Source organism: Geotrypetes seraphini, chromosome 2 (genome assembly GCF_902459505.1).
Source record: "Geotrypetes seraphini chromosome 2, aGeoSer1.1, whole genome shotgun sequence".
In the NCBI taxonomy this organism is placed as follows: Eukaryota; Metazoa; Chordata; class Amphibia; order Gymnophiona; family Dermophiidae; genus Geotrypetes; species Geotrypetes seraphini.
Window position 1 is genome coordinate 396789923 of NC_047085.1, and position 23808 is coordinate 396813730.

At 37.4% G+C, this 23808-nt stretch overlaps 1 protein-coding gene across 3 annotated transcripts in view; it reads left to right on the forward strand.

Annotated features, from left to right (window-relative positions):
• RAPGEF5 (Rap guanine nucleotide exchange factor 5) overlaps window positions 1-23808 on the forward strand; it is a 427979-nt gene that overhangs the window by 392468 nt on the left and 11703 nt on the right. For all 3 annotated transcript variants that reach the window (XM_033930889.1, XM_033930887.1, XM_033930890.1), the window contains 6 exons: window positions 7860-7982; window positions 12555-12733; window positions 14677-14767; window positions 19979-20029; window positions 21035-21122; window positions 22060-22124. In XM_033930889.1, coding sequence (XP_033786780.1) covers window positions 7860-7982; window positions 12555-12733; window positions 14677-14767; window positions 19979-20029; window positions 21035-21122; window positions 22060-22124 — 597 coding nt within the window. The remainder of the gene's footprint in view (window positions 1-7859; window positions 7983-12554; window positions 12734-14676; window positions 14768-19978; window positions 20030-21034; window positions 21123-22059; window positions 22125-23808) is intronic.

The window sequence follows — 23808 nt, forward strand, 5'->3', positions numbered from 1 at the left end:
GACCCAGCAGCGGCAATTCTTATGGGATTTGGAAAAAATCCCCTTCCATGATTATAGATGCCCAAAATTTAAATGCATTACTGAACTGAACATTTGTTACAAACTGGAATATTTGTGGTTTCCTTCATATTGCAGGCTTGTTTGTTTTTTAAATAATTGAGTCAAGAAAGTGTTCCACTTTTTCTGGAATTTTGTAGATTTCTCTGGCTGTCATACCAATGATACCATAATTCACTGAATCCATGTTGCTATCACAGACATTTGTAAAAAAATTAGAACTATTCTCGTAATGACCCTTTGGTAATCTCTGGCTTATCTGATTTCTTGATACTCCATACTTGCAGTAAATACATTATTTTTCAAAACTTTGTATAGTTTATGGAAAGTTGAAAAGAATTTGATGAACCCAAAAGTTATTTATTTATTCAATTTTTCTATACCGTTCTCCCAGGGTAGCTCAGAACTGTTTACATGAATTTATTCAGGTACTCAAGCATTTTTCCCTGTCTGTTCCTCTGGCTCACAATCTATCTAATGTACCTGGGGCAATTGGGGGGATTAAGTGACTTGCCCAAGGTCACAAGGAGCAACGTGGGTTTGAACCCACAACCCCAGGGTGCTGAGGCTGTAACTTTAACCACTGCGCCACATACACAGAATCCTCATGTCTTAATCAAGCCCTGATTACTTCTATGAAGTTGTGACTACTCCGCTCTAATTTGAATGGGAATTCCCCAATTACATTGCTGCCACAGGAGGCACTGCTTCAATATTTTCATTACTGTGTGTTCAGTCACTAGGACCAGGCAAGTTACTTGGATAGTGATAGTGAAACAACACCTCACACTGTAGGTAGAGGACTCCTGATCAGCTTAAAGGGAATGGTGAGTGTGAGTACCTTGGCAATGACAAGTATGTATGCCGACCCATTCATGAGAGGTTGTATGCTTTTTGCAGCGATCCTCGGCGAACACAATATACAGGCACTTTGTTATCTTCATTTTTTTATGGTATGTCCCAACCTTTTTCACCATGGACCCCTGACGAAGGTTTGTCCGAAACATGGACCGTGTCGGGAACCTTGATTGGTAAAAGGGTTTTATTTTACTTATTTGCATTTTAATTTTGGTACAATAAATTTTTGCCTGCATCTTGTACACAGTCTGCAGTTCTGTTTGTTTCTCCCGCTTGTTTTTTTCTGCAGACAAAGTTGGACTTTCTCCTTTGTTTTGTTGCCCTGATCTTATATTTCATCCAGAACCACACTTTAGAATGGATGTACACAAGTTAATATGTTTAAGATTATTATGGATTTATGTAGACATTTTCCCAATTTTCAAGATTTTGTTTTGGTTGATCTCAGACCTTAGTTTTAATAAAAATTTATCTCGCGTTAGGAATTTTTTCTGGACACAAACAATTTCACACACATTAACTTGTATGTCAATGTGTATTTTTTGTGTGTGTGTGTGCTCTAAATGTAATTTTTATTAATAAAAATTAATTAATGTAAAGAGCCGATGAGGGAAATACCATGTTAAGCTTGCCGCAATGAAAGGATTTTGAGGTGGTGAGTGGTGGGGCTGAGGCTCATATAGTAGATTTAAAATAGTTATAAAGAGCCCAGAATAGTCACAATATATTGCTCTAAATGTAAGGCATGCTAACAAACTGCAAACGAATGAATGCACTCCCCACAGATTAGTGATAGAATAAGATGATCTTTTTAGGCTGTCAGCTTGGGTCACGGACAGATCATTTTCTGTTAGCTTGTGTTTTAGAGTTGCCAAGATTTAAGCTGGCCACTCTATTGGGATAAAAAGGAATCGGGAAGCTGAAAGATAAAACATCAAAATGGTTTTTGGAGAAACTTAGCTAGTTAAACTGGGGTTTTACTGATGTAATCTGTCTAATGTAATGGGATGATATTAGATTAGTTGTGGTTGAGCTAGCCCCAGGGAAATAAGTACATATGGCTTTTAGGAAGCTGAATTGCTGGTTCATTATGAGACTTCACCTTGCTTAAACACCATATTGAGAGAAGATGATGTGCACCCCAGTTGCTTAAGGGCAAATTCTATAAGAAGCGCCCAGAAGTTAGGCACCTAATTAGGCACTGTTCAGCGCGATTCAAGTAAAATTGGGGGCTGTTTAATGAATCACGCTGAGCGGAACCTATGTTGGAGGCGCCCAAGAAATAGACCGGCTCTAGGCATTAACTAGAAGAGCAGCGAATCTGAAACAAGGCGCCTAACATGTAACCATGCCCACGCCTAACGTGCATAGCGCCTCTTTTTTTTTTTGAAGGCCGCCTAAATTTTTAGAGGCGCCTTGTTGCAGGATCGCTCTTTCTTGATAGGCGCCTAAGTTTCAATTATTGCTGATTAAAAAGCTTAATTGAGCTTGTTACTTGATTTAGATAGGCGCCTATCTAGATGGGCGCCTCCGAAATAGGTGCCTAATATTAGGTGCTAGTTACAGAATTTGGGCCTTAGTGACAGACACTTAGTTGTCATAGTGTTATATATAATGAAGCAATTCACTGTTCTAGGAGAGTATATTTTTCTACTTTGATTAGGAAGACTATAAATATGTCTAAAGAAACTTTTTAGGATTTGCACACATTTTTATTTGTTGTTTAGTGGTACTTTTTTTTTACAGAAAATTGCTAAGGATTTACGTATAGCTATTGTTTTGATGGAATCTGTAAAATCTCTATGGTCCTGGACACCAATCGGGCCATCGAGATACCTAAACTTCTAGTCTGGAATCCAAAGTAACTAGGAAGATTTTATGGCAGATTCAGGGCCTATTTTACGAGATCCTTCACTGGCATGGTTGATTACATGCGTCTAGATATGGTTTGATAGGAAGACTTAAGATCATTGTGAATTTCTCTGTAGACAAGGAATTGTTGCCATAGGCTTTGAAGCATGCTATAGTTTGCTCTCTTTAAAATCCAAATTTAGATTTGCCTATATTGCAAAACTATAGGCTATCCTCCAACATTCTTTGTGCTGTCTTCAGTATTGACGGTACTATTAGACAACACGTTAAATCAGATCAGTATCTATCTGAGAAGGCTCACTCTCTGACTAGTTTATTATAAATCCTGGGACTGTCTGCCAAGTCTCTTCCCTGAAGAAGCCCTTTCTGGAAACGTCAATCGCTCCTCCTAAACTTACTTGCTCCACTTCATCACTGACGCTGAAACCGTGGATTGAAGACAAAGTTTTATTTTATTTTTCTTTCCAGCTTATGATTTATCTTTAATCTTATCTATTGTTTTGCCTTTTGTCTTTGTTTTGTTCTATTTCTATCATTTAAATTTCTCCAGAATTCTACTGTTCAACGGCTCCCCCTTCTGCTTCTATTCCTTTCTCTCCTCTCTTCTACCTTCCAAAGTATTTAGATCAATGCTGTCTTGTTAAAATGTTTATTTTATTTTTATTTTTCCTCTAACTCTACTTTTCACTTCTCTATTACCCTCCAGGTACTTTAGTTAGATTGTGAGCCTTCGGGACAGTAAGGGAATTTTTCAAGTACCTTTCTTATTTCTAATCTTAATGTATATTTTCTGTAAACCGCTTAGAACCTAACGGATGTAGCGGTATATAAGAAATAAATTACATTACATTACATTACATTACATAAATAAGAAAACAAAGAACTTTTACTGCCTCTTCTATCAAACTGCGCTAGTAGTTTTTAGCGCAGAATGGCACGCACTGCTCCCGACGCTCATAGGAACTAGTGCAGTTTGATAGAAGAAGCCCTTAGGGTTTGTTGGTCTCAATCCACTTCTAATTTCTATAGTTTGTCTTGTGGCGTGCCTCGGGGTTCAAAACTGGGCTATTTTTCAGTCTCATATTTTTCATGTATGCTGTCAACATCCAGCTGTTAACTGTTCTTGATTCCATTACTGCTGCTTTATTTTCTAATCTCTCACAAAAGTTAGATAAAATTACAACCTGGCTAGCTAATAACAGCCTTAAATTTAATCCATCAAAATCTGTTGCAGTTAGATTTTTTAGGAGGGAATCATTCCAATTTCCTAGCCATTGTTATTCAAAGAGGTTCCAGTTTCCTTCCACAATTCTGTCAAGCTTTTAGGTTTTACCCTGGATGACTACCTGACTTTTGGCTCCCACATTTCAAACATCATGAATAAAGTATTTTTTGTTCTGAAATAACATTGGGTAATTCATTCCCTTCTGGACAAGAGTGTGTTGCATCCCCATTTACCCCAGTTTAGTGTTGCTGAACTTGGGTAACTGCAACTCATTTTTAATAGATCTGAAGCTTTCCCGTAATAGTGAACATAAGAACTTAAACATTACCATACTAGGACAGACCAAAGATCTATCAAGCCCAGTATCCTGTCACAGGTATCTGGCATGATCCCAAATAGTAAAACAGATTTTATGCTGCTTATCCTAAGAATAAGCAATGGATTTCCCTAAATCTATCTTAATAGTAGCTTATGGACTTTTGTTTTAGGAGGTTATCCAATCCTTCTTTAAACCCTGGTAAGCTAACTGTTTTTACAGCTTTCTCTGGCAATAAATTCCAGAGTTTAATTGCATATTGAGCAAAGAAATATTTTCTCCAGTTAGTAGCTTCATTTTACGCCCCCCTAGTCCTAGTATTTTTGGAAAGGGTAAACAAGCGATTCACAACTACATATTCTACTCCAGTCAGTGTTTTATAGACCTCTTTCATATCTCTCCCCAGAGCTGTCTGTTCTTCAGGCTGAAGGACCGTAGCCTGAGTGGTGACTCTTAACATAGAACCCTGAATCACGTAGCTATAGTTTGGGTTCCTCTTTTCCACATGCAGCACTTTGCCTTGACGCACGGAATAGCGTGTGCTAGCCGCTACCGCCTCCTTTTAAGCAGGGGGTAATTTTTCAGCTAGCCCATGCTAAATCTTGTGCGTGTGCTAAAAACACTAGCACACCTTAGTAAAAGGAGCCCTTAACGTCATCTGCCATTTTGATATCCAGTTGCAATTTTTCACAATCTTCTTGCAATTTAACAACTTTGAACAACTTGGTGTCATCACCAAATTTAATTATCTCACTAATTATTACCTCTCTAGATCATTGATAAATATGTTAAAAAGCAGCGGTCCCAGCACAGACCCTTGAGGAACCCTATTTATCCAACTGATCCAAAACACCCCTGTCAAACTGCTTTGGACTAAGAATTATGACCACATCTTCCCTCTCCTATTGGCTTCCAATCTCTTACTGCCTTCCATTTAAAATCGTTATTATTGCCCCTCATTATCTGTCCTCATTTTTGTTTAGCCAGCTTATTCCCTATCTGGGGAATTCTAGAAACGGCGCCTGTATTAGACACCCTAATTGTAGCTGCCTAGTGACGCCTAAGTTTATTTTGTAATTGGCTTAATCAGCGTGGTAATAGACCATGCTGGTTTTCAGCCAATCAAAAAAATTTAATTAAACAGTTTGAGTTTGGCGCCAAACTCTTAGTACATCCAGTGATGCCTAAGTGGAGGCACCCTCCTATGCCTAAGAACACCTAATGACTCCTATATTAAAAAGGAGGCATGGTTATGGGTGGGTAATAGAAACATAGAAATAGACGGCAGATAAGGGCCACGGCCCATCTAGTCTGCCCACCCTAATGTCCCTCCCCTACCTTTGCCCTGTGAATAGATCCCATGTGCCGTGGTTGACTAAGGCATCGTTAGACATCTGACATAGGCACTTCCAAATTAGGCGAGTGAAAAGATGGCCTAATTGAGCATATATAATGAAAAACATTTCTTTGGACTGGTTCAGGGAGTATTCTATGATTCTGTTAAAGTTATTCTTTTTTTGAGAAGAGGATGGAGAGCTCTGTAATTTTGAAGAAGTATGTTGTAGTGTTCAAGGGTATCACTGGAGGGGTATTTTCTCCAGACACGTTCAGAATGTCTAATTGTATGATATAAAGACATAAGATCAGTAGTGAACCAGGGGACTTTGACGTCTCCGGATAGTAAAGTTCTGCATGGGGGCAATCTGGTCCAGGGCATGACGTAAAGCATCATGTCAGGTTTCAACCATCTGACTAGATCTAGGGGAGTGAAAGAAGTTAATTTGTCAGCGAGTACTTTGTTCAGGTCAGTAAGCTCAAAATGACTACACTAAGAAATAGTGAGAGGAGGAGAAGAAGAAGCGACAATAGTATTCATCAGTATGGAAAAGCTTATGAGGTGATTGACAGACCAAGGCACTAGAAGGATCTGGTTAATGTGTGTTCTCAAAGTGTTAAGTGAGTAGGTGGAGTCGGTGAAAATAAGGTCAAGTATGTGACCTTTAGTATGAGTACTAGAGTTTACTATCTGCTTCCACCCAAGTAAATCAAGACACTTGCCTACGAAAGGATCACAGTACACGTTAAAGTCATGGAGAATGGAAACTTGATGACGTAAATCTATACCTACCCACCAACCACCCTATGAGTTCATAGTGGAAACGGGTAATGTTGCCAGGAGCACAATAGCAGAGGAGGATATTAAGGGAATGGGAGGTCAAAAAAAGGAAATCAATACCATCTAAGTCTGGAGCATCCAGTTTAGGGAAGTGAAAAGCTTCTTTAGCTAGAAGGAAGGCATCTCCTGTTTCCCAATACGAGGTTGGTGAAAAGTGGCATATCCTGGCGGATACAAAAAGTTGATAACCACTGTATCTTCTTATAGAAGCCAGGACTCAGAGATATATAGTAAGTCAGAGTCATGGTCTCTAACAAGTTCAAAGATCACTTGGGTTTTGTTCATTTTGGCCAAAATGAGGTATCTTGTTAACTTGTACTTCAGTTTGATCTATTTCAGGCCACCTTTCCAAATATTGCTCAAGGGTCTATTCTATAGCTGGGCACCATTAGTTAAGTGACTGACTAAATGTTAAACCATCAGAGCTGCTGGGAAAATAATTGAAACTGGCAATTAATATCATTGCAGCCAGAAGAATGATTCTGGCAGCTACCTGGAAGCAAGCTGAAGCTCTCGCTTTCCAGCAAGTTCTTGCTAAGATTGGCTTTGTGAGCCTTATGTCCAAATTTACAGCATTATGAATTTTATTAAAATATGGGATCTTTATGTTAAATGGAAGAAGCAGGTCAGAGTTTAATCTCTGATACTCTATGGAGTGCAGTTCTCTGGCAGGTTTCCTAAAACATCCATGGCTCTGGAATGGGATGGGAGAACAAGGAGGAGAGTGGAGGGAGGTAGGGGGGTCTTAAGGAGAGGACACATAGTCCATTTTTGCTAGTAATTTTGCATTATACTGAAGAATGGTGATATGAGTGGTGCTGACTATTATTGCTCAGTTATTTAATTTTTATGGTTAAATCATTTTTATTACAATTTCAATAATAATACAAATGCATGTCACCACCAAAACAGCATATAATAACACCACAAAAAGTCCCCCTAATTTTTAAAATACTGCCGAGTATGCAGGAATCCCTTACACTTGTAACAGTCACACATGTAAGCACCAGCATTCTATAACTTACACATGCAATCGAAGTCTAACTTTAGGTGACTTGTGATGCTTTTGAATTCAAATACAAAGAATTTATAGGTTAAGTGGGTACCCTGGGCAAAGGTAAATCCAGTACTTAAGGGTGGGATGTGTGCAACTGAAAGACCAAGTTGGCTTTCAGGTATATATGCCTTATAAATGTTTTATAATCCGATTTAATGAACCTCAGGTTTGGTTTAACAAGAAATAATTGATTACCTTCTCCAATATACTCTGGATTTCTTTAAATAGAAAATACTGAATTCTGGGTAAAATAATTGGTATGTACTGAAAGACCTTTTACTCTTGTCCATTGGCTTAGAACCCATTAGATGAAAATGAGGACTCCCAGCACAGATCCGTGAGGGTTTTGGGAATGAACACCTGGGACCTTGCTTTGGAATTAACAAACTTTGATTGGAGTCTGTTCAACTCAATCCATGAGGTAAGAAACTATTTGCAAGTGCTTTCTTTTTTTTTTTTTTTTTTAATTCTTTATTCATTTTTAAACTTATAATAAGTGTGATAATATATCCAAACAAATAACCACAAATATAACACTTAATCATCAACAATGATACATATGATATTCTCTTATCTCCCCCCTCCCCACCCTTATCCATCATATAATCAATATTTATACAACATGTAACAATAAAAATACCCTCCCTCCCTCCCCATAATTGAACTTGTAAATTTAAGGGAAACAAGATTTTCTAATCATTGCAATACTTTGTTAATGGCTCCCAAATATTTTGAAATTTCCTGAAACATCCCTGTTGTATTGCAATAAGTCTCTCCATTTTATAAATATGACATAAGGAGTTCCACCAAAAATTATAATTTAATCTACTCCAATTTTTCCAATTATATGTAATTTGTTGAATAGCAACCCCAGTCATTATAAGTAATAATTTGTTATTATTTGTAGATATCTGACTTTTTGCTCTCATTGCCATACCAAACAGCAAAGTATCATATGATAATGCCACAGGGTATCTAATAAACAGTTAATTTGGTCCCAAATTGATTTCCAAAAATTCATAATGAATGGACAATAGAATAATAAATGATCTAAAGTCCCTGCTTCGAGATGACAGTGCCAATATTCATTAGACTTAGGGGGGAGGGGGGGTGTGCTTGCATAGTTTTTTTTAACTATGGAAAAACAAATATTGAAAACAATTCGGGCAGGATATATGCAATTGCAACTGTTATACAGATTAAAACCTATGTTACCAGCATTCGACTTCCATAGCGTAGTGCAAGCACTGATCCTGAGAAAGGTGGATTATTGCAATGCGCTATACTTGGGAGTTGGTAAAGTGAAGATGAGGGCACTGCAGATGTTGGTTAACTCTAAGGCAAGATTGATAGGTGTCCCAAGAACAACCCACATAATCCCAATGGTTAAGCAACTGCATTGGTTACCCATGCAGCAGAGAGTTCACTTTAAGATTCTTTCAACTATACATCAGATTTTGTCTCCCCGGCTGTTTTACAAGGATTTTTCAAAATCTATCAGCCTAGAAGGTGGCTGAGATCAGAAAATAGAATGAACTGAGCTTAGAGGATAAGATGTCAATTTCTCATGTTAGGATTGGTGCAGCGATGCTGTCTGTGGCAGGTGCTAAACTTTGGAATGCGTTGCCTGGAATTTTTTCGATACTATGCTGGCAGAATAAATTTTAAGAAAATGCTGGAAACTCAGTTGTTTGTTAGCGCGCTTTCCTGTGTTAGGTTGGGGTTTTTATCTGTATTTCTTTTCCTTTTTTATGAGTGCTATTTTGCAATTGTGTTTATATGTGGTGTTTAACCTGTTATGATTGCAATCTTTGTAAACTGTATAGTTAATATACGGTATATAAATGTTTAAATAAATAAAACCCTGTTGGGGAGGGGTTTGCCCCTCACCCAGAAGACTAACACAGAAACAGAGAAATATGATGGTAGATAAAGGGCAAATGGCCCATCCAGTCTGCACAAGCACATAGCATCTTTAATTGTTTTTCCACTTTCATGGCACCTTGGGGTCATGATGCCACCTGTATGCCACTTTGCCCTGCTCATGGTGGCTTGGAAATCTTAATGCCTCTGTTAATGCCATTTGCTCTGCTTTTGGTGCTCTGGATTCTTCATTCCAGTCTTTTAGTGCTGCGCCCCTCTGGTAGATGCCTGCCGGAAATTTTTAAGCAAGTTTCACTGGAAACAGATGGGAAACTTCATTGTCGGAGTACAAAATCGCTTGCCTTTTTGACTTTAATGGAAACAAATATAATGAATGATTCGGCATGAGAAAGCCAAATGGATATTGATTCAAAAACAAAACAAACTATTTTAATGCATATCCCTAGTGTGGAGTTTTGTACGATTGCTTTGATCTGTACAAAATAACAAAAAGAAGTCAATGAGCACGTTTTAGGTGATGCATTTCTGTGAAACTACTCTGATACATTTGGGATTAGGTTTTGGATGTCGTAGGATGTGTGTGTACAGCCACAGTTTAGAGACAACCTTAATGAATGTTAATTGCTTGAAACAGATGTTTGGGATCCTATTCGTTTCATTGTAGCTACAATATTGTATAGCCTGTTTGAAATATCATCATTCCTCTGGCTTTGCACCATTTTATAGCACTCATAACTCATTTATTTAGGACAGGATTAGCATTATATGAAATCTGCTGCTCCCTCAGGCACTATATTACTACACTATGTGTACACTATATGCATTCGGGGAGTAATATTCAGTAGGATAACTTTGGAAAGTGCCCTCCTCCTTATAAAAAAGTACATGTACTGTTCAGAGCAAATGTATATCTACTACTACTGCTGCTATTTATTACTTCTATAGCGCTTAAAAGTGTACGCAGCGCTGTACATTTTAACATACAATAGACAGTCCCTGCTCAGAAGAGCTTACAATCTAATTTAGACAGGACATTTTAGGGTTGGGGTATCTGACAGCAGTGAGGGGGAGTTAGGAGGTGAAGGCAGTTTCAAAAAAGTGGGCCTTTAGCTTGGATTTGAACACTGCATACACAGGCATTCGGTGCCGCAAGAAAGAAGGGACGGAGTCTGGAGTTGGCAGTGGAAGAGAAGGGTACAGATAAGTGGGGCTTGCTCGACGAGCAGAGATCACAGGGGGAACATAGGGGGAGATAAGTGAGGAGAGATATCGGGGGGGGGAGGCTTCAGAGCGAATGCACTTGTAGGTCAGCAAGAGGAGTTTAAACTGTATTCGGAAATGGACGGGGAGCCAATGAAGCAATTTGACCTGTTCCTCTTTCATATTGCCCCTTGAGTAGGGTTACCGTATGACTTCAGAAAAAGGAGGACGGATTGAGACATCCGGGTTTTACTTCTATTGCTTTCAATGGAAGTAAAACCAAGATGTCCCTATCTGTCCTGCTTACTTCCATTGCTTTCAGTGAAAGTAAAACCCAGATGTCTCAATCCGTCCTCCTTTTTCTGGAGCCATATGGTACCCCTACCCATGAGTACACTTTATTTTGACATCTTTATACATGGTGTTAAGTATATACTTTTAACCTGCTCTTATGCAGGTGCAAAATACACAATGGAACTGTCTGCACTGGCCACATTTTCCAAGGGAAATGCCCCTTTGAGAATAAACATGCAGTCTAGCCCCAGGGGTAGCAGCATCCCCGGCATATGTACATGTCTACAGAAACAATGGTACAACTGTTTTTAATTAATCCTAACATTAAACTGTTACCTGTTGCATTAGAGTGTACTCCTGTACTCTGATATTAATTTATGCCAGTATAAGCCTCCAGTATTAACCACTGGATTCTGTGTAGGCTGCCCAAAATTGGGTGCAGATCTGTTCATTAGTTAATAACAATCCATTATTGGCGTTATGCACTTAATTAGTAGTAATTAGGAGTTATGTGTAGATCTTCCCTATACCCTATTCTAACATGCGTGCTTAAACTTCATAGTGTGCAAATCCAAAATGGTTGTGGCTATGGGAGGAGCATGGGTGAGTCAGGGAGATGTCTAGAAACTAGGCACAATGTTATAGAATACCTGCATATGTGTTCCTAATTGCCATCAGGTAGGCATGAGCATTTTTTAAAAAATATATATTTATAACCCACTTACCCAACAATTCTAGGCGGGTAACAAAAATGACATACATAGAAGCAAAAATAAATCATACATACAATTATGAAAAGTTAAACAAATAAAATCACCTTTATATTATATTTTGGCAGGTATAAATGCTCACACCCAAAGTTAGGCACAAAGGCCTAGATTCTATAAATGAAGCCTAAACTTAGGCCATAAACTTAGGTAACTAGATCAGCGCGCCTAGCTGATCTAGGCGCATAACTTAATTAAAAGGTTTAATAGGCACTAATAATTGACATAAATTGCATTGAGTTGGATGGAAGACATGTAACTTGACACCTACCACTTTCAGGTAGACGCCTAGTTCAAGCCACCTGCCAGAAAGTAGACATGGTTAGGGGGTGGATCGTGGGCATGTTTTTAATGTAGATGCCTGTTTTGGACTTGGACGCATTCATGTAGAACAAGAAAGCCCTGGCATAAATAGGATGCGCCCAAGGTTAGGACGCCTAGTGATGCACAAGCCCACTTTAGGCACCACTAAGTGCGATTCTATAAAATGCGCCTAGCTTTTATATAATCACGTTGAAGCGCTACACTTTTCGAAGCCTAAGTTTTAGGCACCATTCATAGAATCAAGGCCAAAATGTGCAGTAAACTACTGTTCCGCGTAGAGCACTTTTTACAGAATACCAGCTTAGCGTGCATCATTTTGGTGTCCATCTTTGGGCGCCATTTGTTGAATTTTCCCCTATGGGTCTGATGCGCTCTGCCTTTTTTTCCATTTGACTACAGTGGAGGGAAGAGATGTTTAGTAAATTAGGCCCTACGTTTGCATTGTACAGTGAATTTGCTTAGAGATAGGAAAAGCGAAAATGATTGACTACCACTAATACTAACCCAATGAAATTGTTTTCCAGCAAGAGCTGATTTACTTCACCTTCAGCAGACAGGGTAGTGGTCAAAACACAGCAAATCTTAGCCTGCTCCTTCAGAGATGCAATGAAGTTCAGCTATGGGTTGCCACTGAGATCCTCCTATGCAGCCAACTTGGAAAACGGGTGCAGCTGGTGAAGAAGTTCATCAAAATTGCAGCTCAGTAAGTTTATAGCAGCAGTGTAGAAATGACTGAACAACCCCTTCCATTTCCTGCTCTCAGCAGAATCTAACTTTGACATGCAGAGTACCAAGCAATACCCACAAATGGATCTGCTCTTAGGCTCGGATTTTCTAAATGGTGCCGATTTTTTTTTTTAGGCACCCAAGCTCAGTAAAAAAAATGATGTTTTTAATTGAGTTTCAAGGCCAGAATGATGCCTACATAGATGCTTTAGGTCACCTAATGCAATTGAGGCTGTGGCTAACACCGGAAGTGGCATTGGGCATCTTAAAGCACCTACGTAGGCGCAATTCACGACAAAGATAGGCACCAGAAATGTAGGCCTGGAAAACCCTAGTCTACGTTTCCGGCGCCTATCTTTCGCGGAGGCGTTATTTCTTTATATGGCGCCACTGTGTGATTGACACATAATCAGCGGCCACTTTTTAGACGGTTGCTGAACCCCTTCTATATTACGTCTTCCAAATCATTGCAAATTCAAAACGCTAGGAAAAACCTGTGAAAAAAAGGCATCGGGGGTGAGCTCCCAACAGATTTTACTCCCTCCGTAGCCCAAACTTTTTCAGACAGGTTTTGCCTAGTGTTTCAAATTTGCAATGATTTGGAAGACGTAATACAGAGGGGGTTTGGCTCCTGAAGAAGACAACAAAACAGAGCTCTGTCGAACAAACTACGGACTTTCCTTTCAACATAGATAATTCTAACATTTTGGACATTCCTAATGTTTCCACGTGTTGGATATTTTATATACATATTTTTTTCATTGCGTTTATTTGTAAATGGATAGTATTGTGCAGCTAATTGAAAATTGACTCTTCCCGTGAGAGGAGGGTAAATAACACACAAATTTTCTCACTTTTTGTTTGGATTTGGATTTTTTATTCCACACTATCACAAAAAGGTAGAGACATTATGGTGTGCGGAGTGAACTCGCTTGGGCTGCAGTGATTGTTCACATACGAGTTGTCAGCCCAGGGGATACTGTTGCAAAATTTATTTATTTATTTCAGTTCCCCAGTACTGAGGTCTCTTCCATAGAAATTCATGTTAGGTGAAATACAGTTATAGAATTACTTTACACTGTTTCAGGTTATATCTCCCCATACAAATTGCTGATCTCTTTTTTGGTATTTTGATTTTTTGCTTTTTTGCCTTTGTGAGTTAAACAAAGACTGGTTTTGTGAGTTAAGTATTTACATCATATATCATTCACTTTTCCCTGCGAGGGAGGCCACCTCCTTCCCACATGGGTGAGAAGAACCCTCTCACGTTCTGGAAACACTAGGTGGTATAGAAAGATCACAGATTTAATAGAGCCACTAATGGTCTCTGTGTACACCAAGGAATATCTACATTTATCTCTTGGAGGCGTTACAGAAAAGCTTGTAAGTGCAACAAGGGGGTCTCACCAGTTTTCAATACAGATTTGTAAGTAAGTTTTTCCAGCAAATGTTTGGTGTTTTTTTTTTCTTTTTCAGGAAGTTCCTTGATTTTAAAGTATGTAAACTCCTTAGTTCTTGAGTTGTATTTTATTGTTTAGTTTTGTGAATATGTTGTGATTTCACGGCAGAAAGTAAGTTTCCTGTTGCCATCATCTCCTGAGTGACTGTTGCAGGAGATCAGCCCATTTTACATTCTGAAGACTAGAGTTTGGCACCTTCGGTCTTGACTGCAGAACATGAACCCAAATTGTAGTGGAAAATAATCATACTGTTGGTGGTGTTAGCATGCTGAGTTATCAAGGAGCTGCTTTCCTGGTTTTGCTCATGTACTGTATGAAAAAGACCTCTCTAGTTTTAACATCACCACAGCAAGAATAAAACATACAAGCAGCTGGTAATAATGAGACGAGCAGCTGTTCAGAATATATTTATGTAACAGAATGAGCTGAGGCAATAAACTTTCTCATTTTGCTTCCACAGCTGCAAAGCTCAAAGGAACCTGAACTCTTTTTTTGCCATCATTATGGGGCTCAACACTGCATCTGTCAGCCGGCTGTCTCAAACATGGGAGGTGCGCTAATATAGCCAATACTTTTCCTCATTTTAGCCAAGCTTGCTTAAGAGTATGCACTGAAAGTTTTTTTTTTTTTTTAATTTTTATTTATAAATTTTCCATTCTTACAATATTTGAATCATACAAAATATTATTAGTTATTACATATCCAAAATATTATCATTAGTAATTCATAGTATTTAAAATATAATATGGTAAAGATTATACAATATCATATAAAATATAAATCCCTCCCCCTTTTTATATAATATGTTTCCATTAATTAATCAAATCCCACCCCATTCATATATAATTTTTATCATTGTGCTAAGAAACTAATCATTAGAATAATTTGTCAATGGTTGCCAAATTTTCTTGAAATTAAGAAGACTTCCCTGTTGTAACGCTAATATTTTTTCCATTTTATAAATATGACAGACAGAATTCCACCAGAACGTATAATTTAATTTGGTATAATCTTTCCAATTTTGAGTAATTTGTTGCATGGCGACTCCTGTTAGTATTAGTAATAGCTTATTATTATTTGTTGAAATCGGACTCTTAGTTCTCATTGCAGTGCCAAATAATATGGTGTCATATGAGAGTCCTACATGATTTTCTAGTAACTTATTAATTTGGGGCCAAATTGAATTCCAAAATGCGTTTACACAGGGACAGAAAAAGATTAAATGATCTAACGTCCCTATTTCCAATTTACAATGCCAGCATCTATTAGATCTAGTACTATCTATTTTTTGCAGGCGCGTTGGGGTCCAGAACACTCTATGTAATAAAAACAACCATGTTTGATTCATAGATGCTGACCTTGTAGATCTTAATCTCCAGGACCAAAATCGTGGCCATTGAGATTCAGAAATTGTCTGACCAATCTCAATACTCCAAATATCCCTAAGACCTGTTTTCTTTTTTTTATTTAAAAATCCGTATATCAATTTGTACCATTTTGCGGCTTGGTGACCCAAAAAATCCGTCTGGAAACATAGAACCTGTAGACTGTATTGATTATTTAGATTTTTCCATTCAGGGAACCCTACCTGAATGGCCTGCTTCAATTGCATCCATTTAAAATATTGTGTTTTATTTAATCCAAATTTAATTTGCAATTGTGAAAAACTAAGCAGTGATCCTTCTGATATGACATCATTCAATGTTCTTATTCCTGCATTTATCCATTGTTTCCAGACGATTTTAAATCCGCCAATTCTGATCCTGGAGTTTATCCATATTGATTGATTTAGAGATTTAGCAATAGGTTCTGGTGATAGATTACTGATATATCTCAATGTTTTCCAAGTGTCAAATAAAATTCTGTGGTCTTTGTATCTTTTAGGCATTGTTATAGTTATTAATTGTTCTGGATATAAAGGGAACAGGAGCCGCCATTCTAAATACAGCCAATCTGGTACATTTTCCAAAAGGTCTGGGAGGATCCAATACATACCCTGTCTTAAAATATAGGCTTGATGATACCTATAAAAATTTGGAAAATTTACCCCCCCTTCCATAATTGGTCTTTGTAATGATACTAAAGCGATTCTTGGTCTTTTCCCACACCAAACAAATTTTGTAAGAACATTGTTAAGTTTTTTATAAAATGACCCCTGAAAAAATATTGGAATCATACTCATTTGGTAACAAACCACAGGCAATATCATCATTTTAATTGTTTGAATTCTTCCCCACCAAGAAAGATATAGTGGATTCCATTGCTCACACATTTCTGTTATTTTTTTCAATAAAAGTTTTTCATTCTCTTTGACTGTATCTTCAATTGTATTTTTGATCATAATTCCTAAGTATTTTATTCCATCCTCTTTCCAAATAAATGAATATGGGTCAAATAATCCTTTGGTACAATGAACATTTATTGGGAGAATTTCAGATTTGTTCCAATTAATTTTATATCCAGAAAAAGTACCATATTTTTCTATTAAATTAAGTATACATGGAATAGTAGTTTCCGGTTCTCTTAAATATAATAATATATCATCTGCATATGCAGATAATTTAAATTCAAAACTGGTAAATGATATTCCCTTTATCTCCTTAGTTTTGTTTATTGCAATTAATAAAGGTTCTAGGACAATATCAAAAAGTAAAGGAGACAAAGGGCATCCTTGTCTAACTCCCCTATGCAAGTTAAATCTATTTGATAAATTATTGTTAATATATAATCTTGCTCCAGGAGAGCTATACAATGTCTGAATCATTTTAATAAAACCGGATCCTATACCAAACCATTGTAAAGCTTGGTATATAAAATTCCATTCCACTCTATCAAAGGCTTTTTCTGCATCTAAAGATATTAAAAAAGCTGGATCATTTATATTTTTTGCTAAATTTAATGAGTGGAATGCTAATCTAGTATTATTTGAAGAATGTCTTTTAGCAATAAATCCTGTTTGATGTACATCAATAATGAAAGGAAGGGCTTTTGCCAATCTTAATGCTAATACTTTAGCCATTAATTTGTTATCCACATTCAATAATGAAATAGGCCTGTAATTTGATACAAGAGTAGGATCTTTGTTTGGTTTTGGTAAGACTATAATTATCGATTCTGCCATAGTACCAGAAATATTTTCATTCTTTATTTGATATTGATATAAATTTAACAGATGTGGTAATATGATATTTTGGAAAAATTTATAAAATTCAACAGTATACCCATCTCCACCTGGAGCGGATCCAACTCTAAGAGACTTCAATGCTGTTTCTAACTCTTTTAAAGATATAGGTTCTTCTAAACTTCCTTTTATATGATCTGGAATATTTGGTCCAATATATGAATTTAAAAAAGTTAATCCATCTTGTTCTTTATTTTTATAAGAATTGGAAGTATATAATTCTTTATAAAAATCAAGAAATTGTGTTATAATATCTTTTGTGTTGGTATGTGTGTTACCTTGTGTATCTTTGATTGCAATAATCTTAGATTTTCTTTTCTTTACTTTAAGAAAATTTGCTAATAATTTCCCCGCTTTATTTGAATTTCCATAATATTGTACTTGTTTATTGAAAATGTCTTTTCTCACAATTTGAGAAGAAATCTCATTATATTTAACTTTTAATTTTAATATTTCTTGTAATGTTTTATTTTCCCATTTCTCAATTAATTTATTTTCTAATAATTTAATTTGTTTTCCTATTTCAAGAAATTGTTTTTTTTTTTGTTTATTAATAAATGTTGAGTATGAGATAATATTTCCTCTCATAGTTGCTTTAAAAGCATCCCATAAGATCTCAGCATTAATAGTATCTGATTCATTAAATTGAAAGAATTCTTGCATTTTTATTTTAAAATCTTCAAGAAATTTTGAATCCGCTAGTAAATCATTATTAAATCTCCATATTGAATCAAAGTTTTCAATATCATAATTTTGAAGATTAATCCACACACCAGCATGATCTGAAATTATAATGGGATCAATTATTGCTTTTAGTACACGCTGCGCTATATTATTAGAAACAAATATATAATCAATTCGTGAAAAAGATTTATGGACCTGAGAACAAAAAGAAAATTCCTGTTCATTAAAATGAAGAATTCGCCATATATCTACTAAATCACAAGATAGTATCAAATTATCTAAGCCTAATGATTTCATGACTTTACTTGGTTTTTTATCCAATATCGGATCCATTACAGCATTGAAATCCCCTGCTACTATTAAATTAGATGTAGCCAGTGGTAAAAGTAATTGTTGAATTTGTTTAAAAAACTCCATTTGATTCGTATTAGGAGCATATAAATTGAATAAATTCAGGGTTGTATTTCCCAGAACCATTTCGATATGTACCCATCTTCCTAAGGGATCATAATTAATTAATTTAAAATCTGCATTACATTTTTTGTTTATTAGAACAGCCACTCCAGCTTTTTTCTTTAAAGCCGGTGCAAATAAACATTTAGAAATCCAACCTCCAGATAATTTTTTTGATTCAATTTCTGAAAGATGGGTCTCTTGAATGAAGTAAATGTCCGCATTTTGATTTTTAAGGAACGATAATAATTTCTTCTTCTTAATAGGATGATTTAAACCATTGACATTCAGGGAATACATTTTTATATCCATCTAATTAATAATTATGTTGTGACCAATATTCTATAATGATTTACAAGATTAGTTCCTAGCACATTCAATAAAAGTTAATGTGGAGGATACCCAAGAAAAACAAAATGGGGAAATGTTTTATTTTTGATTATTATGTTGCCGGAAAGAAATACAACGACCCCAACAACAGCAAAAAAAAAAAAGAACAACTTCAACAGTTCCTGTAGACTTATATGCTGTACTTTAAACATAACTATGCTCAGAAATGTAGATGAGAGACCGAAGAGAGGGTCAAGCTCACAAACAGTGTCTCGACTACTTTTCAATCATGGCACTGTGTTCCAAAAAACCCCAGTCAAAAATGAATATGCATTTAAAACTGCTCTGTGTAGCTTATCTTCTATTCCATCGCAGGGTGCTGACGTGTTTTGCCGTAGCTGCTTCAGAAAACCCAAATTCCAAACGATTTTTTTTTAATTATTATTATTTTAGGGGATCTCCCCCACCACTTGGTATCACTCTTCTTTTTGGAACACAGTACCATGATTGAAAAGTAGTAGAGACACTGTTTGTCTCTCAAATTCTGGCCAGATTTTGGTTATTTCATGCATGTGTGCGCACATTCATGAGTATATGCTAGCATTCTAGTTATTTACACACTTATTTTGCTGCATTAATGCTAGCATCTTCTTTAAAGAATTACCCCCTTAATCAGACAAATGTCAGCAGGGTGTTCCCTTGAGGTTTTGGTAAGAATCCATACAGCAGTACCCCAATTCATAATGACAGGCCTGGAAGCAACTAAGGGCTCCTTGTACTAAGCTGCACTAGTTTTTTTAGCGCTGAAGATTAGCGTGCGCTAACCCCCGCGCTCCACAAAAAATACTAACGCCAGCTCTATGGAGGCGTTAGCGCGTAGCACGCATTAAGCACGTGCTAAAACCGCTAGCACAGCTTAGTAAAAGGAGCCCTAAGTCTGAGCTGCCTTCAAAAACATCTAATCTTACCCTTAAGAATTCGTATCAGGACACTATAAGGAGCCTAATCTCTTCAAAATACTGATTGTATTAGTTAAGTGTGTTGTATGTGTGTCAATATCATTGCTTTGATGCATAGTTAACTTGTTGTTTTTCCTCTCTCTCTTTTTTTGAAGAAAATTCCTGGAAAGTTTAAGAAACTTTTCTCAGAGCTTGAAAGCTTCACTGTAAGTATTTGGGCCCCGGAGCAGCAAATTTTGGTGTTTGCATCCTCTGTACTGCAGTCCCTTCCCTCTGCCCACCAAAGCTGATGTTGGCATATTGGTTCAATGTAAGATGGTATCAAAAAGAATGTAACACCCATAAATCAGAGCCAGCATAAAAAATGTCAACATAGCTTTTCATTTTTTCCTCAGGCCTTATTTTATCTTGTTGTATGTATATCTGTCTAAAGTAGGGTTACCATATGGCTCCAGAAAAAGGACAGTTTGAAACATCCAGCTTTTACTTCCATTGAAAGCTTTTTTTTTTTTTTTTTTTAACTCTGGCACACTAAACGGAGCAAATGTTTTTCACAGCACATTATAATTGAAAGCAGTGGAAGTATAACCCGGATGTCTCAATCCATCTTCCTTTTCCTAGAGCCATATGGTAACCCTAATCTAGATCCTAATCTAAGGTCCTTTTTGTAGATGGATCACTCCAATAATCCGGACTTCGCCTGACTGTACTGGAGTTGTGGTGCTCTAGACTAGAGAAGGACACGGGGCCAAATTTGTCACTGTCCCCGTGAGTTTTGTCCCTCTCCCTGCTCCATTCCTGTAAGCTCTGCCTTAACTGCACAAGCCTCAAACACTTATGATTTTAAAGTGTTTGAGGCTTGTGGAGATGAGGATGGAGCTTGCAGGAATGGGGCAGGGACAGGAAAAGAAACTCGTGGGATGGGACGGGAAAATGAGTTCCCTTGGGGGCCAGGAAAAAATTGTCCCCTTGTCATTCTCCATTCTAGAAGCCTATATGCCATCGGTGTGCTTCAGAAATAATTTTAATCTTCACTTTGCTTTTACGATGTGATCAGGCCTTCAGTAGTACAAAGATTTCTTGTGATACTGGGTTAGAGTGAAAAATGTCGTGTTATAAACTCAGAAGTATGTGTAGTAATGGAAAGGAGTACTGTAGAATACTGATATATATTTTTTAATTCTCTTTTTACCACATACCTGATTCTTCAGGATCCTTCTTTGAACCATAAAGCCTACCGGGATGCTTTTAAAAAAATGAAGCCACCAAAAATACCCTTCATGCCCTTGCTCCTAAAAGGTAAGGACAAAAGTACCCCATTTACTATAGAACTTCTTGCACGTTGTAGTGGTGAAGTCCCAGCGGTCATTTTGCAGCATATCGGTTCATGATAAATGTTACTGTCTCTTGTAATAAGGTAGTTGTAGTGTCTAAATAACATTAGTTTGAAGAAAAGCTGCTTATTGGTTGCATTGTCTGTGTTCACAATAAAACCTTTTCAAAACTCTGCACACAACAGTCTTTCCACCTCTCGTGTTTCACATTGGCATCTCTTGCTGTCTGTCAGATTAACCTGGTCTGAAATGGTAAAGTAGATTTCGGTATACAGTAGACTCTCAGTTAACTGGCACCCATGGGGATTGGTAGATGCCGGATAAATGTAGTTTCTGGTTGCTTGAGAGTTATTATTAAAAATTGGCCTAACTAATACTATACCCCATACTATGCCATACCATAAACTGTTCCAGATAAACTGTGGTAGGCAAAGCATGGGTGTACTCAGGTGTAGTGTGCCAAGTTTACACTTAAATTTCTGCCAGAAATTGATTTGATTTTTTTTTCTTTTCTTTTCTTTGATAGTTGCTAGAGAGTTCTGCTTGAGAGTGTTGCACAGTGGTTATAGCTACAATCTCGGCACTCTGAGGTGGTGGTTTGAAACCTCGCTCTGCTCCCTGTGACCTTGGGCAAGTCACTTAATTCTCCACTACCCCAGATACATTAGATTGAATGTGTGCCCACCAGGACAGATAGGGAAAATGCTTGAAGTACCTGTATGTAAACTGCTTTGAGAGTGGTTGTAAAATTACAAAAAGACGGTATATAAGTCCCAATCCCTTTCCCTTAATTGAGTTCCGGTTAACAGAGAGTCTGCTGTAGTTGGTGTGTACCTACAAAAAGCAGAGTTTGTTGAGTTTATGAGAACTGATGTCCTGTATCTTGCTTTTCTTGTTTTAAGATGTGACGTTCATCCATGAAGGAAATAAAACTTTCTTAGATAATCTTGTTAATTTTGAGAAGTTGGTAAGTTGCAGCTATTTTTCACTAAAATTGCTTTGTATGGGCAGTTTGTGTTGCAGTTTTTTTTGTGTTTGTGAAACTGCATTTATTTTAGAGACATTTGTTCTTCGTCATTCAGGACTACTGCTGGTGCAAAGAAAAGTGTTTCACCGTTTACAGTTAGGTTAGATCAGGTATTATCAACCCAGTCCTTGGGACACAGTGACTTAGCCAATCAAGTTTTCATCATAACCATTGTAAATATTCCTGAGGGAAATTTACATACAGTTGAGGCAGTGTATGGAAATTAATCTCATGCATATTCATTGTATGAGGGCTGTTCAAAAAGTATCAGATCTTTATTCATAAAAAATACTCATATTCAGATACAACAATCTTATACTAATCTCCTTCAAAGTAGTCCCCTTGGGCTGCCACACACTTCTTCCAACGGTTCTGCCACTGTCTGAAGCAGTGCTAAAACACCTCTTTTGAGATTGCTTGCAACTGGTCTGTCGCATTCTGCATGATGTCTTCTCTTGACTGAAATCTGGTCCCTTTCAGGGGATTTTCAGCTTGGGGAAAAGCCAGAAGTCACACGGAGCCATGTCAGGAGAGTAGGGAGCCTAAGGAATCACAGGTGTGTTGCGTTTGGCCAGGAAACGCCGTATCAAATGTGAAGAATAAACAGGTGCGTTATCGTGATGGAACTACCAATTGCCCGCTGCCCACAGGTCTGCAATTTGCATCTCGCAGTGTTACGAAGGCAATGCAGACCCTCTTGGTAGTACTCCTTGGTGATTTGACAATCCTGCATCACCAGGGTCCTCACTTGGTCAATGACAATCTCATTTCTGGATGTTGAGGGCCTACCAGAACGTGCTTCACTCTCCACTGATGTGTGGCCATCTCTGAAGCGGTTATACCACTCCTTCATCTGTGTGGTGCCCCTTGCTTCGTTCCTGAAGGCCTGTTGAATCTTGCGGATTGTTTCCACTTGGGAACCACCAAGCTTTACACAAAATTTAATGCAGTAGCGTCGTTCAACTTTTTCTGTCATTTTGTCAAAAATTAAAATCGGACGGCACTCACTTACACTCCTCAGCGAATGACAGCTTCTGTAGGTGGGAAAAAATTCAAGCATGCGTATTGGGGTCGCCTACATACGAGCACCAAACCACGCCTCCCTAGCTTTGTTTACGCAAGAAGAATTAAGGTCTGATACTTTTTGAAACGCCCTCGTAGATATCCTGAAAATCTGACTGGCTAGGTGTGTCTCAAGGACTGGGTTAGATTATTTGATTCATGATATACTGCTGTCATCTGTCTTGCAGACAAAAGTGGTTTACAAGTACAAAATTAATAAGAAACAGAAAAAAACTACAGTATATCACAGGAAAGATAAACACTCGAAACAAAGAGAGAAAATAAGGGGCATAGATTCAAGATAATACAACTATTGTCAAACTCCCAGTCTCTCTCCCCAAAAGCTAGTTGGAAAAAATGTGTCTTCAATAAAGGCTTAAAACTCATAAAAGACAATTCTTCCTGTAAACACTGCGAGAGATTGTCCACAGAGGAGGCGCCAGAAAAAAGAAAGTTCTATATCTTGTAACCTCAAGCCTAGCCACCGCAGGAGAAGAAAGAACCAGGTGCAGATCACCCCGTGAACATAGCGCATGATACATTACTTATGGCATCACCAAAG